Raw genomic sequence first — 11038 nt, 5'->3', positions numbered from 1 at the left:
GTGATGGAGTCAAAAATTAAAACAAATTAAAACTAAACAAACTGCATGTTTTCATCACAGGTAAGTGAGACCATGTGTGTTGTTGTAATTACAGCAAATTGCTTTATGCACCCATGATGCTACTTGAACTAAGAAAAACTGTAAAAATGTAATTTTGATGCAGCATTACTGTACTTTTTTTTTTTTTTTTTTGCAACCTGCTCTCACAAAGTAAAACCTTTTTCCTCGAGCAGCTGTCAGTATTTATACACTGAATTTGCTTAAACTGCAGGTTAAATTAGTGTGTGTCTGTTATGGAAATGAGAGGACTGATTCATTCATACCAGCTCTGAGGAAGAGAAAAGAGTCAAATGGAGCAAGAGAGGAGACACGTGCCACTGACAACAACTTTTATTGATGAGGAAGCACTAATAGGAGTAATGTGGTTTGGTTTAACCATTATAAGCATGAGGAAAAACCTAACATGTCTATATGAGAGTCAGCAGTCATTGCAGGGACTAAAGGGCACAGGAAGGACAACGTTTATAGGATGAAAAACACTAAATCACATTGGGAAATCTACAAGGAGAGACAGGAAGGAAGAAGCGCGCAGTCTTTTAATTAATATCTTAATAGTAACAGCAATAACAGACTGAATTTATCACATTTTTCTCTGCCAGTCTAATGTTACCCACTGCCGTCCAGCAGGTGGCGGTAGTGCGCCTGCAAGTTGCTTTACCAGCCGCCATTAAACCCAGAGAAGAAGAAGAAGCCGACTCTCCTACCTCTTGTAATCGTACCGAGAAATGGCGGCGTCCGTGTGCCGAGTCGGGAGCACCGTGGGTCGATCCCTCGTCAAAACCCGCAGTGTAAGTACGGATTTTACGACCGAGCAGAAAAACAATCTTGTCCTAAAAGCGATGTCAACGCGGGACGCCGGCGTTGTCCTTGTTTTGCCGCTCCGCTGACCCCTTGCTAACAAGCTAACTAGCTAACTAGCTGTCAGCAGTACTGAAGCAGGAAGAGGGCTAGCTAACCTGTTAGCATCCGTTAGCAACCGCTGAACGCAAGGTCAACTGTCAAATGAGGCAGCGCGTCCGGTAACAACCGCTTCATGTGTAAATTCAACTTTATGTACGAGTTATTAGATCAGCTGGGCGTCGTCTCAGTCGTCTTCGGGCAGCCACAAGGTCAGCAGCTGTAACATTGGTCACTTGTCCTCAGGCGCCCTCATATTGCGGCTAAACCTCCTGGCTAGCAGTGTTAGCATTGTTGGGGGACAGGGCTGTAAGACTTTACTACTGGTTTGACTTTATCTTTATCAGTTATCAATAGTTTTAGTAAAACAGAATCACTGCACAAACTGTTCCAAACAGGCGTTGTCATCTTGGGTTGTTCTTGGGAGTCATTATGAGAAGTGAAAATACCATTTGAGTGATTAAGTGGTTTCCTGTTGATCTCCCATTATCCCACAGTGAATGGTGGTGGTTTTGTTAAAGTAGTCTCATGTTTTACATCTAAGTATGACAGAAATCAATATTGGCATTTGGATTGGTCTAATTTTAGCATAACAGAAGGTGACAGTGGTGTCAATGTCAGCTGCCTGCCACAAGTTAAGATGTTGTGTCCAGTAGGACTGCAGCTAATGATTGTTTTCTTGATCTTCATTTGGTCCATAAAACAGTGAAACATGTCCATCAGTAAACCCTGAGCCCAGTATGACCTTCACAAAGGTCTTGGTTTGTCCGACAGGTAGTCTGTAACCCAAAAATGTATAATAATAATAACAAAACCAAGCAAATTTTAACATTTGAGAACCTGGAACATTATTTTTTTTTTTCTGGAAAAAGGGCTTAAATGATTTACTGATTATCAAATTAGTTGCAGACTAATTCTCTCATAATCAGCTGATTATTGCAGCTCCAGTCCCAAGTCAAACATTTCTACTCTTGCTTACTAAGAGTCCGTTTAAATTGTATTTTTGGTTCACTGTATGCAGCACAAAACTCTTTAAAATGACCTAGTTTGTAATTTCTGAGATCTGCTGCTAACTAACGCACAGAAGCTGAAACATGGTCTCCTGTGTTGTACGAATAAAAACAGAATATCAGAAAGCTGCAGCTAATGTTTATAAAAAAAAGTACAAATATGTGCAATGCAGGTTAGTAGTAATGTATAAAATATATTATGATGGATGAAAATTTATAAAAGTTGGTCTCCAATGTGCTCAATGTGAACATAAATGTGTATTTAAATGTACGTGAGTTATAAATGACCCTCTGTGTCTCTGCCCCTCCAGCCCATCCTGCTGTCTCTGAGACGTGGACAGGCCTCAGTCAGCTATGCCCAGAGCCTGGTGGGAGCCCCTGAAACTCGCCTCACTACCCTGGACAACGGACTGAGGGTCGCATCTGAGGACACTGGGCACGGCACATGCACTGTAAGAACACAGTAACAGGAGGTCTATTTACAACCACCTAGGAGGTTGTAATAGAACTCTATGGTCATACCATTTCACTGTAAGTGAATGGTAATGGGTTAAATGAGAGTTGTAGGTGAACATTTCTCCTAGTTTTCACATATCTTCCCTGTCATAGGTTGGATTGTGGATCGGCGCTGGCAGTCGCTATGAAAGTGAGAAGAACAACGGAGCAGGCTTCTTCCTGGAGCACATGGCTTTCAAGGTAGTACACTTCATGACCTTAAAGGTTCTCTGTAGACTAATAAAGCTTGATTCAACAATAAAGCTTGCAAGAGTAAAATGCCATGTTGGGCAAGTAGATTAAGCAACTCTTTTTTTCTTAAAGGCCTAAAAATAATAATATCTTCTGCTGTCTCGTGTGACTTTAGTGCCACACACTTCTCCCACTTGGCTGTGTGCCACAGTTTGAGAATCCTGGAATAAATTATTCCTGCTGCTGCTTTTAGTTGCCACAGACTTCAGACAAACTTGAAAGTGCTTTGCTTGAGATCAGATGCTGCAAAACCAGAAGACTGAGGAGAAAGTGCTCTTCTGGGAACAAACCCTTTAATTTTTGTTAGCGCCTGCTGTCATTTTGGTACGCTCACGTTAGTACGAGCTAGAGGAGCTCAGGGAAGCGGTGGCAGTTCTATATTGTAATCAAAGTTACATGACAATTAACTTTAGGCTTCAGAGGAATCAGTGTTACTTGCTATGACAGCATTTCCTTCCTCATTATACACTCCTAAGGCTGATTGTTGTTAAGTATGAACATCCATGTTTACCAGCTAGCACTCCTCTTCTTCCCCGCCTTTGTTTTGGCATTATTGTCACCTGTGGATCAGTTTAATAGAATGAAACCATCTGCAGGTTTGCAGCCTCGTGCACATGCATGAGATAAACAAAACAAACACCCTTTAAAAGAACTGCTCAGTACTACTAGAGGTTAAAAACGTACTTTTAAGTCTCCTGTTGAACGTCGTGTCTGTTAAAGCTGAATGCATTTAAAATAAACACTGCTGTTGCACGGTTTCGTCCATTCACCTTCCTTTTTCGCTCCCCCAGGGAACCAAGAACCACCCTCAAACAGCCCTGGAGAAGGAGGTGGAGTCGATGGGTGCTCACCTGAGCGCCTACACCTCCAGGGAGCATACTGCATACTACATGAAGACCCTGTCCAAAGACCTGCCCAAAGGTGAGATGACCACCTTGTGAATATTGAGAATTCCCTAGTTTTAGTAAGACCCTGATTAACCTGAGACATCACTGTAAAATAAGAATTGTAAATGTGTTTAAGGAGCCTGGGCCCTAATTTTTTTTTTTGCATATTTTTGGTTTGAAATGACGGGAACGTACAAAAAGTTTTGGAATTGGTCCAGTAGTTCGCCCCAGCTGGCAGCAGTGAATAAACTACACAGGCTATAATGTAAACCTCTGGTTCAAGTGCATCCACTAAAAGTACTTGATTTTGCCACTGACCAAAAACAATCATCATATCACCTAGTTGAAAGCTACCAGATTCCAATGACAAAAACGGTAATTTTACCTCACAGAGTTACTTTGTTAGAGCTACTGTGTGACTTTAGTTCAGATCCAACACAATATTTGGGTAACACATGATAACTCAAACAGACGAACAGATCAAGGTAGCAGTAGACGAGTGTCAGTGGAGTCTGGTGGCTGTGAAGAGAGCAGAATAACGGCTGTTTGTGGTTAAACTAGAAGGATCTTCCAGGTCTGTCTCTGTAGGGATCCTTTCCATGATGCTGTCAGGCACTTAGAATAACAATCGGCGGCTGTCAGTGGAAAAACAGTGGACGTACTTTGATTGGGTGCAGTTACCCTTAAGGATTATATTACAGCCATTGTAGCACATTTCATGGCTGCTGTCTAAGGTGATCTACTGGACCAACGCCAAAGCTATGTACAAATAGAGTTATCTTTAAACAATAAACGGACTAACTCACTTTCTTAGCACAAAGTGTGTGCATATCTCATCTTAGTTGTGAACAAACAGTTTTCCTATGTTTTCCCAGCTGTGGAGCTGCTCTCAGAGGTGGTGCAGAGCTGCTCGCTGAACGAGGCAGAGATCGAGCAGCAGAGAGGTGTGGTGCTGCGTGAGCTCGAGGAAGTTGGGAATAACTTCCAGGAAGTCTGCCTGGACCTGCTGCATGCCACAGCCTTCCAGGGAACCCCCCTAGGACACAGTGTGCTGGGACCCTCCAGCAACGCCAAGTAAGAACACCTGCACGTTCACACCCATCCGTTTAGTAAGTGCTTTTAATCAAAAGCATGCTGCTGTCAACTGTGGCCTCACTAATAGCACAACACTCTTAATTTGTCATAATGTAACTTAAACACTTTTATACTCTTATTTAATTCTCCCAGGACTCTGACCCGCCAGGACCTAGTGGATTACGTCAACAGCCACTACAAGGCCCCTCGCATGGTGCTGGCTGCTGCTGGTGGTAGGTCTTCCTCTTCCTCCTCCTCCTCCTCCTCCCTCACGCTTCGAGAGGTGTGCTGGTAGCCTGTGAGGTTCTACTTTCCCTCGAGATTCATCTGATGCGTTTCCTCCACAGGTGTGAACCACGAGGAGCTGGTCGGCTTGGCCAAATCTCACTTCAGCGGACTGTCTTTTGAGTATGAGGGAGATGCCGTCCCTGTGTTGTCACCCTGCCGGTTCACAGGCAGTGAGGTGAGATGTGTTTAAGAGTGCTTTTTGGGATTTATTACATGATCTCTTGTTCCACTGTTATTTCACACAACAATTGGAAATCGCATCTGTAACGGAGTAATGCAGCTGTTGAGACTTTGAGAGTGATGAATTACAGCTAATCCCACCGGGAGCATCTGCGACGTGGCTGCCGGAGCTGATCACGGCCACAAATTATGTGGTGCGTCAAGTGGATCTCTATTCCACTCAAAATACGTGCCTGATCTATTTTTAACAACATAATCAGAGGTCAATTTTCAAAATAAAACACCTAGTGCAGATTCATGATCATCTATTCCATCACTACTAGGGATGTGCAATTCAAGCAAAAATACTATTTGATAGTTGCTGCAAACTATTAGCAGATTATTCAAATGACGTCTTCCCTCCATCAAGACTAAACGCTGCAACGAGAGGCGTGATCTCCCCGGGAAGAGATGAGAGGGACGCTAACCCAGCTAGTACCTTATGCTGCCACTAGCAAATGTCCAGTTGCTGGAAGAAATGAGACTCAGGCTACCTAAACAACAGAAAATCAGACGTTCTGCCCAAATCTTTACACACACCTGACTTCATCCCAGCACCCTGTATCAACCTACTGCTCCCAGTGTTCGTACTATGTATAGAATATACTTATTAAAACAAGACAATAGTCGTATAAACAATTTATTTAAATATTTGCACAAAACAGACAAAATAAGAAACTTGGCTTGCTTGCTAGATTTAGAAGCACAACCAATTAGCCAGGTCAGATAATTAGCCAGGCGAAACGCTCCTGGTGAGAAAAGAACTGGACAGTTTTGGGGTCACAGTTGATCCTGGTCAGTGACAGCATGGACAGGGATGTTATTTTCACCATCACGGTAAATAGTTTGGTCTTATCTTGCTTCCCTTCCTCCCCTCAGATCCGTATGCGTGATGACGATTATCCTCTGGCACATGTTGCCATCGCTGTAGAGGGAGCCAGTGCTGCCAGCCCCGACATCGTGCCTCTCATGGTGGCAAACTCCATCGTCGGCAGCTTTGACCTCACCTATGGTGGTGGAAAGGTTGGTGAAATTAGTTTTTTATTTAGTTTATGCAGCAATGACGACAAATGGTGAAACTGTGCCTCCTAAAGTGAATTAATCTTATTGGTGCAGCTGTGTCCCCTTAAAGCTTTGCCCACTTGAGGTTGTTCATGTCTTGAGTGGCCATTATTGAGGGGTAGACTATGGTCCTTTGTGAAAACCTGGGTCAGGGGTCTCACTCCTGCCTCTGGATCTGTCGGAGGAACACACCCTGAAATACAGAGCAGCACTAAAATATTGGTTTAGTCGTCAATTTGATGGCATTTGCGGCTGTAAATCTGTCCAGTGTCACTGAAAAAATGATTTTCAAACTGGGGAAATCCTTTTTAGAGGATTTATTTTATTCATTTTATGTTGGATTAAGTTGTTGAACTGTATGCACTTTAAACAAGAGCACTTCTGCTGTGGTTGATCAGTACGCCGTGTTCAGAAAGATTGGTTTTAATGTTGAATTTCTTTTTTTTTGGAGGTATTTATGAAAAATGACCAAATTGCTATGTTGCTACTACCACATCCCTGATAATCTTAAATATTTTGTAGTTTAATTTACTTGAAGCTAAATGTATAATTTTTAAATGTTACAACATAACATTATTCCCAATTTTGTTGGATATTAGTAAAATGCTATAATCAACCAGTAAGTGGGATGGAAGACGTACTTGTACTACACTGGTTAGTCTGTTACCTCAGAAAATAAGTTTTAATTTCATCATTCATATTTCTCATAACACTGTACTCTAATCCCACTACCTGATACTGGTGTGATTTTTAATCTCGCTCTGATTTTGAGGATTATGATATTAACGCCCAGTCTTTCCTCTCGCCTGCAGCATCTGAGCAGCCGTCTGGCTCGACTGGCAGTGGAGGAGAAACTGTGCCACAGCTTCCAGGCCTTCCACTCCTCCTACAGCGACACCGGCCTGCTGGGAATTTACTTTGTGACTGATAGGTTCCACATCGACGACATGATGCATTGGTCCCAGAACGCCTGGTCAGTAATGATTACAGGACACACAGAGAAAACCATAACTGTATTATGTCACGTTTTAATTATAAGACAATGCTCTTATTTCCTGCCCTCTTTGCTCCCTGCAGGATGAACTTGTGCACCACGGTGACCGAGAGCGATGTAGCCAGAGGCAAGAACGCTCTGAAGGCCAGTCTGGTTGGACAGCTCAACGGTACGCAACGTGTCTGTCGTGCATTCACACAAACGTACACACAGACTCCTTCGAATCACAAGTCGACTTACTCGTCTGTCTTTTAGGAACAACACCAACCTGTGACGACATCGGCAGACACATTCTGAACTACGGGCGGCGTATTCCTCTGGCAGAGTGGGACGCTCGGATCGATGTGAGCCGACACTATTTCTACAATTAAAAAGACACTCTCACACTATTTTAAAATCATCTACTCTTGTCTGGCCTCTAGTTCTGACTTCTCTCTCCACATCTCTCCTTCCAGGCCGTTACCCCCAGGATGCTGCGTGACGTCTGCTCCAAATATATCTACGATAAGTGTCCCGCTGTGGTAGCTGTCGGTGAGTTTTTAGGGCTGGTTTCTGCTGGTCGATACGTTTTTATTGGACCAAATTCTCATTAGTCATACCATCGCTGATGAACAGTCTTCTTGAGCCATTATTTCTGAGTACCACTACTGAAGGACTGGTGCTCGATTAAAGAAGGTGGCAGCAAATCTATCAGTGTCTTTAATTCACCTTTACTAATAACAGGCCTTATAGTCTAAAATATTTATTCACTAAATGCTGTAAGTACAAAATGCTTGTAGATTTGAATGCCTCTATTATCCCTTGATGTATTATATGAACATTCCTGCTGTCATCCTGTTACGTCTGAGGTTTTTACTATTTGTATTTGCTAACTTTGTCCCCTGGTGACCACCGTAGCATCACCGTTAATTGCCTGTTGGGGATAAAAGTCGCCCTAATCTGAATCTGTCCCTCTCTCCGTCAGGCCCCGTCGAGCAGCTGCCTGACTACAACAGGGTACGCAGTGCCATGTACTGGCTGAGGTTTTAAGAGAAGTTGTCGTGTTGCTCCGAGTGTCCCATGTTTGCTCCTCATCTTCCTCCTCGACCTCACCCCGCCTTCCTCCCGTCATCACTGCGAGAGCGACCGGCTGAGGATTGTTCACGTGTTGGTTTGACAGCACGGGCCGCCGTCCATCCTCTCCCTTCTCCCCGCCTCCCTCCCTCTCTCTCTCTCTCATCCCGCCCACTGATCACTTCTAGGTAGCCATGAAGGGGGGCAGCCAGTCTCCACATTGTGAGCCACACATCCATTAAGCACATGATTGTACTGCACGGTACAGGGTCGTCACCTGGTCCTGACTTGGAGAGGGGAGGGGAGAGAGGGCGGACGTGAAGTAGTTAAATAATCATCTGCTGGACACGGTACAGCCAGTACTGAACACAACCAGTTTGGAGCAAGAGAATATTTATAATTTCTGTAACATTTGTTTCTGTCCTCTATTGTACATAACAGAAGCTCTCATTCCGACAAAATAAAATACTGTAAAACATCAACCTGCGGTGGTTTGTCTCATTCACATGTGCAGCAGCACGTTTCTAGTATACAACAGTTTATACTTCACTTTAATTACACGGATTTTTGGACTCTCGATTCTGATTAGTCAGTTACGGCACTTAGTGGAAGCAATGACGTCACTTAAATCAATATTGTCAAATTCGTGATTTCTTTTGCATAACGGCGTGTAATTAGCAGGATAATGTACAGCGAGTGGCGGCCATTATTGCTTCATGTGGGAGTCCTGCGTCACCGTGTCGGAGTTCATTTTGCATTAGTGACAGACTCCCTTTGCATAATCACTCAATTTACATATTAGATGTAAATACACCAGTTTTAGTGTCCTGGACAGCTGCAATGTTGAGTTTTAGTAAACACTTAAAAGGTTTGTTAAAAAGTTGGTGCCAACAAACTTTTTAATAAGGGATGATGTGCAGCGAGCCTGTCCTGAAATAACATTATGTTCAGTATCCTGCTTATTACAAGGCTTCAAACTAAAGAAATCAGCAGTTTGACACAAACGCTTACTTAAATATTGTTTTATTGATTTAGAAATTACTTTATTGCTTCCACTATCAGAACGACGTCCATAGCAAGAAGAATATTCAACAGAGCCGCTCTATAAAATACATTAAGGACCCATGATAACTGTTTTAACTTAAGTTTGTTTCTTCTTACTGGCTCAATCTACTGAAATACATCCGAATTTATTTGCTTTTTATTACAGAATCTAGAAAGTAAAAAGTAGCACAAAATACTAAATTACAGCACTTGAGTAAATATATTTTATGGGCAAGTATATTTTCTAAAGCCATTAACACCTTTTGTCAGAAGCTTCTGAGGTTCTTACAATTGAAAATCTTTCTGCATAAAGAAAGTATGAAATATATGGATGTGATGATAAACATAATAAAAACAGACTAAGAGAACTGATGATACTGAAGTGCTGTAAATGTAGTTCAGTAACTCACCCCTGGTCTGTCGCTCCGGCTGTGGTCTCACACAGGAAGTGTCGTTTGCCACCTCAAACAGTGTCGTCCCAGGAGTTCGGCCAGCCCTCCTGTCCGATGCTCAAGATCAAACTTGGCTGGTCTTCGGCTGTGGCTCAGAGGTCGAGCGGGTCGTCAATCAATGGGAGGATCTGCAGTTTAATCACCGGCTCCTTCAGTCTGCATGTCGAAGTGTCTTGGGGCAAGACCCCAAACCCCAGCTTACTGGGTTGGCGTTTTCTTTTTTCTTGAAATGAGCAGGTTCACTTGTGTTTTCTCAGCTGACAACAAGGTGTCAGCTTCTGTTGTGTGTACTCTTTTCCCAGAAGGGTGAAGCTTTGAGAGAGAGAGAGAGAGAGAGAGAGAGAGACGATCACACCACAAAAAAAATCATCAAAATCATCCAGAAAACATCTTTGGTTCCCTCCAGTCAGCCGTTTGGAGTCTGTCTGCCAGAGTCTTCTTGAATTTCTGCTGATTCCTCACCTGAATATTCATCAAGAGCAAAAGATAAACAAGAGGTCAGGTAAATATCACATTTTAATTAGAAACTGACCTTCATGAATTAGAGAAAATAACTATGGTCTCTACATCATCTTCGTCGTTATCAGCTGCATATGACTCCTCACCTGCAGAACTTACATATAAAATACATCTGCTCAGTGTGCTTGTTTAAAAGCCACCATATTATCACCTGGGTGGTGTTATCCTGTACATTATCAAGTCCACAAACAAATCTTAATACTTCAAACACTTAAAAGAAGCTCCTCACAGGCTGAAAGACAACTTTAAACCTCCAGTGATTATATGGGTTATGCTCTAGACTTCTACACTTTTCTCTCTCCTTCCTCACCTAAAACTGCAGTCCCTTTTTTTCCCCCCATCCCCATGAGCACATGCTTGCTTGGCTACTGTGGACACAAAGGTGGCGAATGAAAACCGGCACATTTTCGCCTCCCAAGTTACCATAGCAACCCTCCACTTCTGTGTAAACTGTTGCTGTGCAGGTTTCTATGGAAACATGGGAGCAAAAATGAACAGGAGTTGTTTTTTTTTCAAATCAAACATTTAGTTATTTCTTGGAGGAGCTTTTTTTTTAATATAGTGAGGAAGTAGAGCTGAGCTGAAGTAGGGAGGATGGATGGAATATGTAGATGAATCGTGTCGGCTGACAACATGAAGACGGGGAGGAACCGGGACGACACTTGGTGGGGGAGCCATCTTTTCTAACCATCTTGTGGATCCTAAATTCAGAGGAGAGAGTTTGGGGCGGGA

The 11038-nt window shown here is 43.0% G+C and overlaps 1 protein-coding gene across 1 annotated transcript; it reads left to right on the top strand.

The window, feature by feature from the left end:
* The first annotated feature begins 745 nt into the window (after positions 1-745).
* uqcrc1 (ubiquinol-cytochrome c reductase core protein 1) lies at positions 746-8773 on the top strand. The gene is made up of 13 exons (XM_070849112.1): positions 746-848; positions 2279-2419; positions 2577-2663; positions 3506-3635; positions 4477-4675; positions 4829-4908; positions 5023-5138; positions 6062-6205; positions 7057-7217; positions 7322-7407; positions 7494-7582; positions 7694-7769; positions 8203-8773. The coding sequence occupies exons 1-13, from the start codon at positions 786-788 to the stop codon at positions 8265-8267; spliced, it is 1437 nt and encodes a 478-aa protein (XP_070705213.1). The 5' UTR covers positions 746-785; the 3' UTR covers positions 8268-8773.
* The last annotated feature ends 2265 nt before the right edge of the window (positions 8774-11038 follow it).

This window comes from Pempheris klunzingeri, chromosome 2 (assembly GCF_042242105.1).
Source record: "Pempheris klunzingeri isolate RE-2024b chromosome 2, fPemKlu1.hap1, whole genome shotgun sequence".
Classification (NCBI taxonomy): Eukaryota; Metazoa; Chordata; class Actinopteri; order Acropomatiformes; family Pempheridae; genus Pempheris; species Pempheris klunzingeri.
The sequence above is the reverse complement of the archived record's forward strand: the minus strand, read 5'-3'. Positions and strand labels throughout refer to the sequence as shown.

Excerpts from the sequence above, each read along its gene's own strand:
- uqcrc1 (XM_070849112.1), top strand. The coding sequence starts at position 786 with ATGGCGGCGTCCGTGTGCCGAGTCGGGAGCACCGTGGGTCGATCCCTC. Across the intron at positions 3,636-4,476 it reads GTCCAAAGACCTGCCCAAAG|CTGTGGAGCTGCTCTCAGAG; the intron begins GTGAGATGACCA and ends ATGTTTTCCCAG. Across the intron at positions 7,583-7,693 it reads AGTGGGACGCTCGGATCGAT|GCCGTTACCCCCAGGATGCT; the intron begins GTGAGCCGACAC and ends CTCTCCTTCCAG.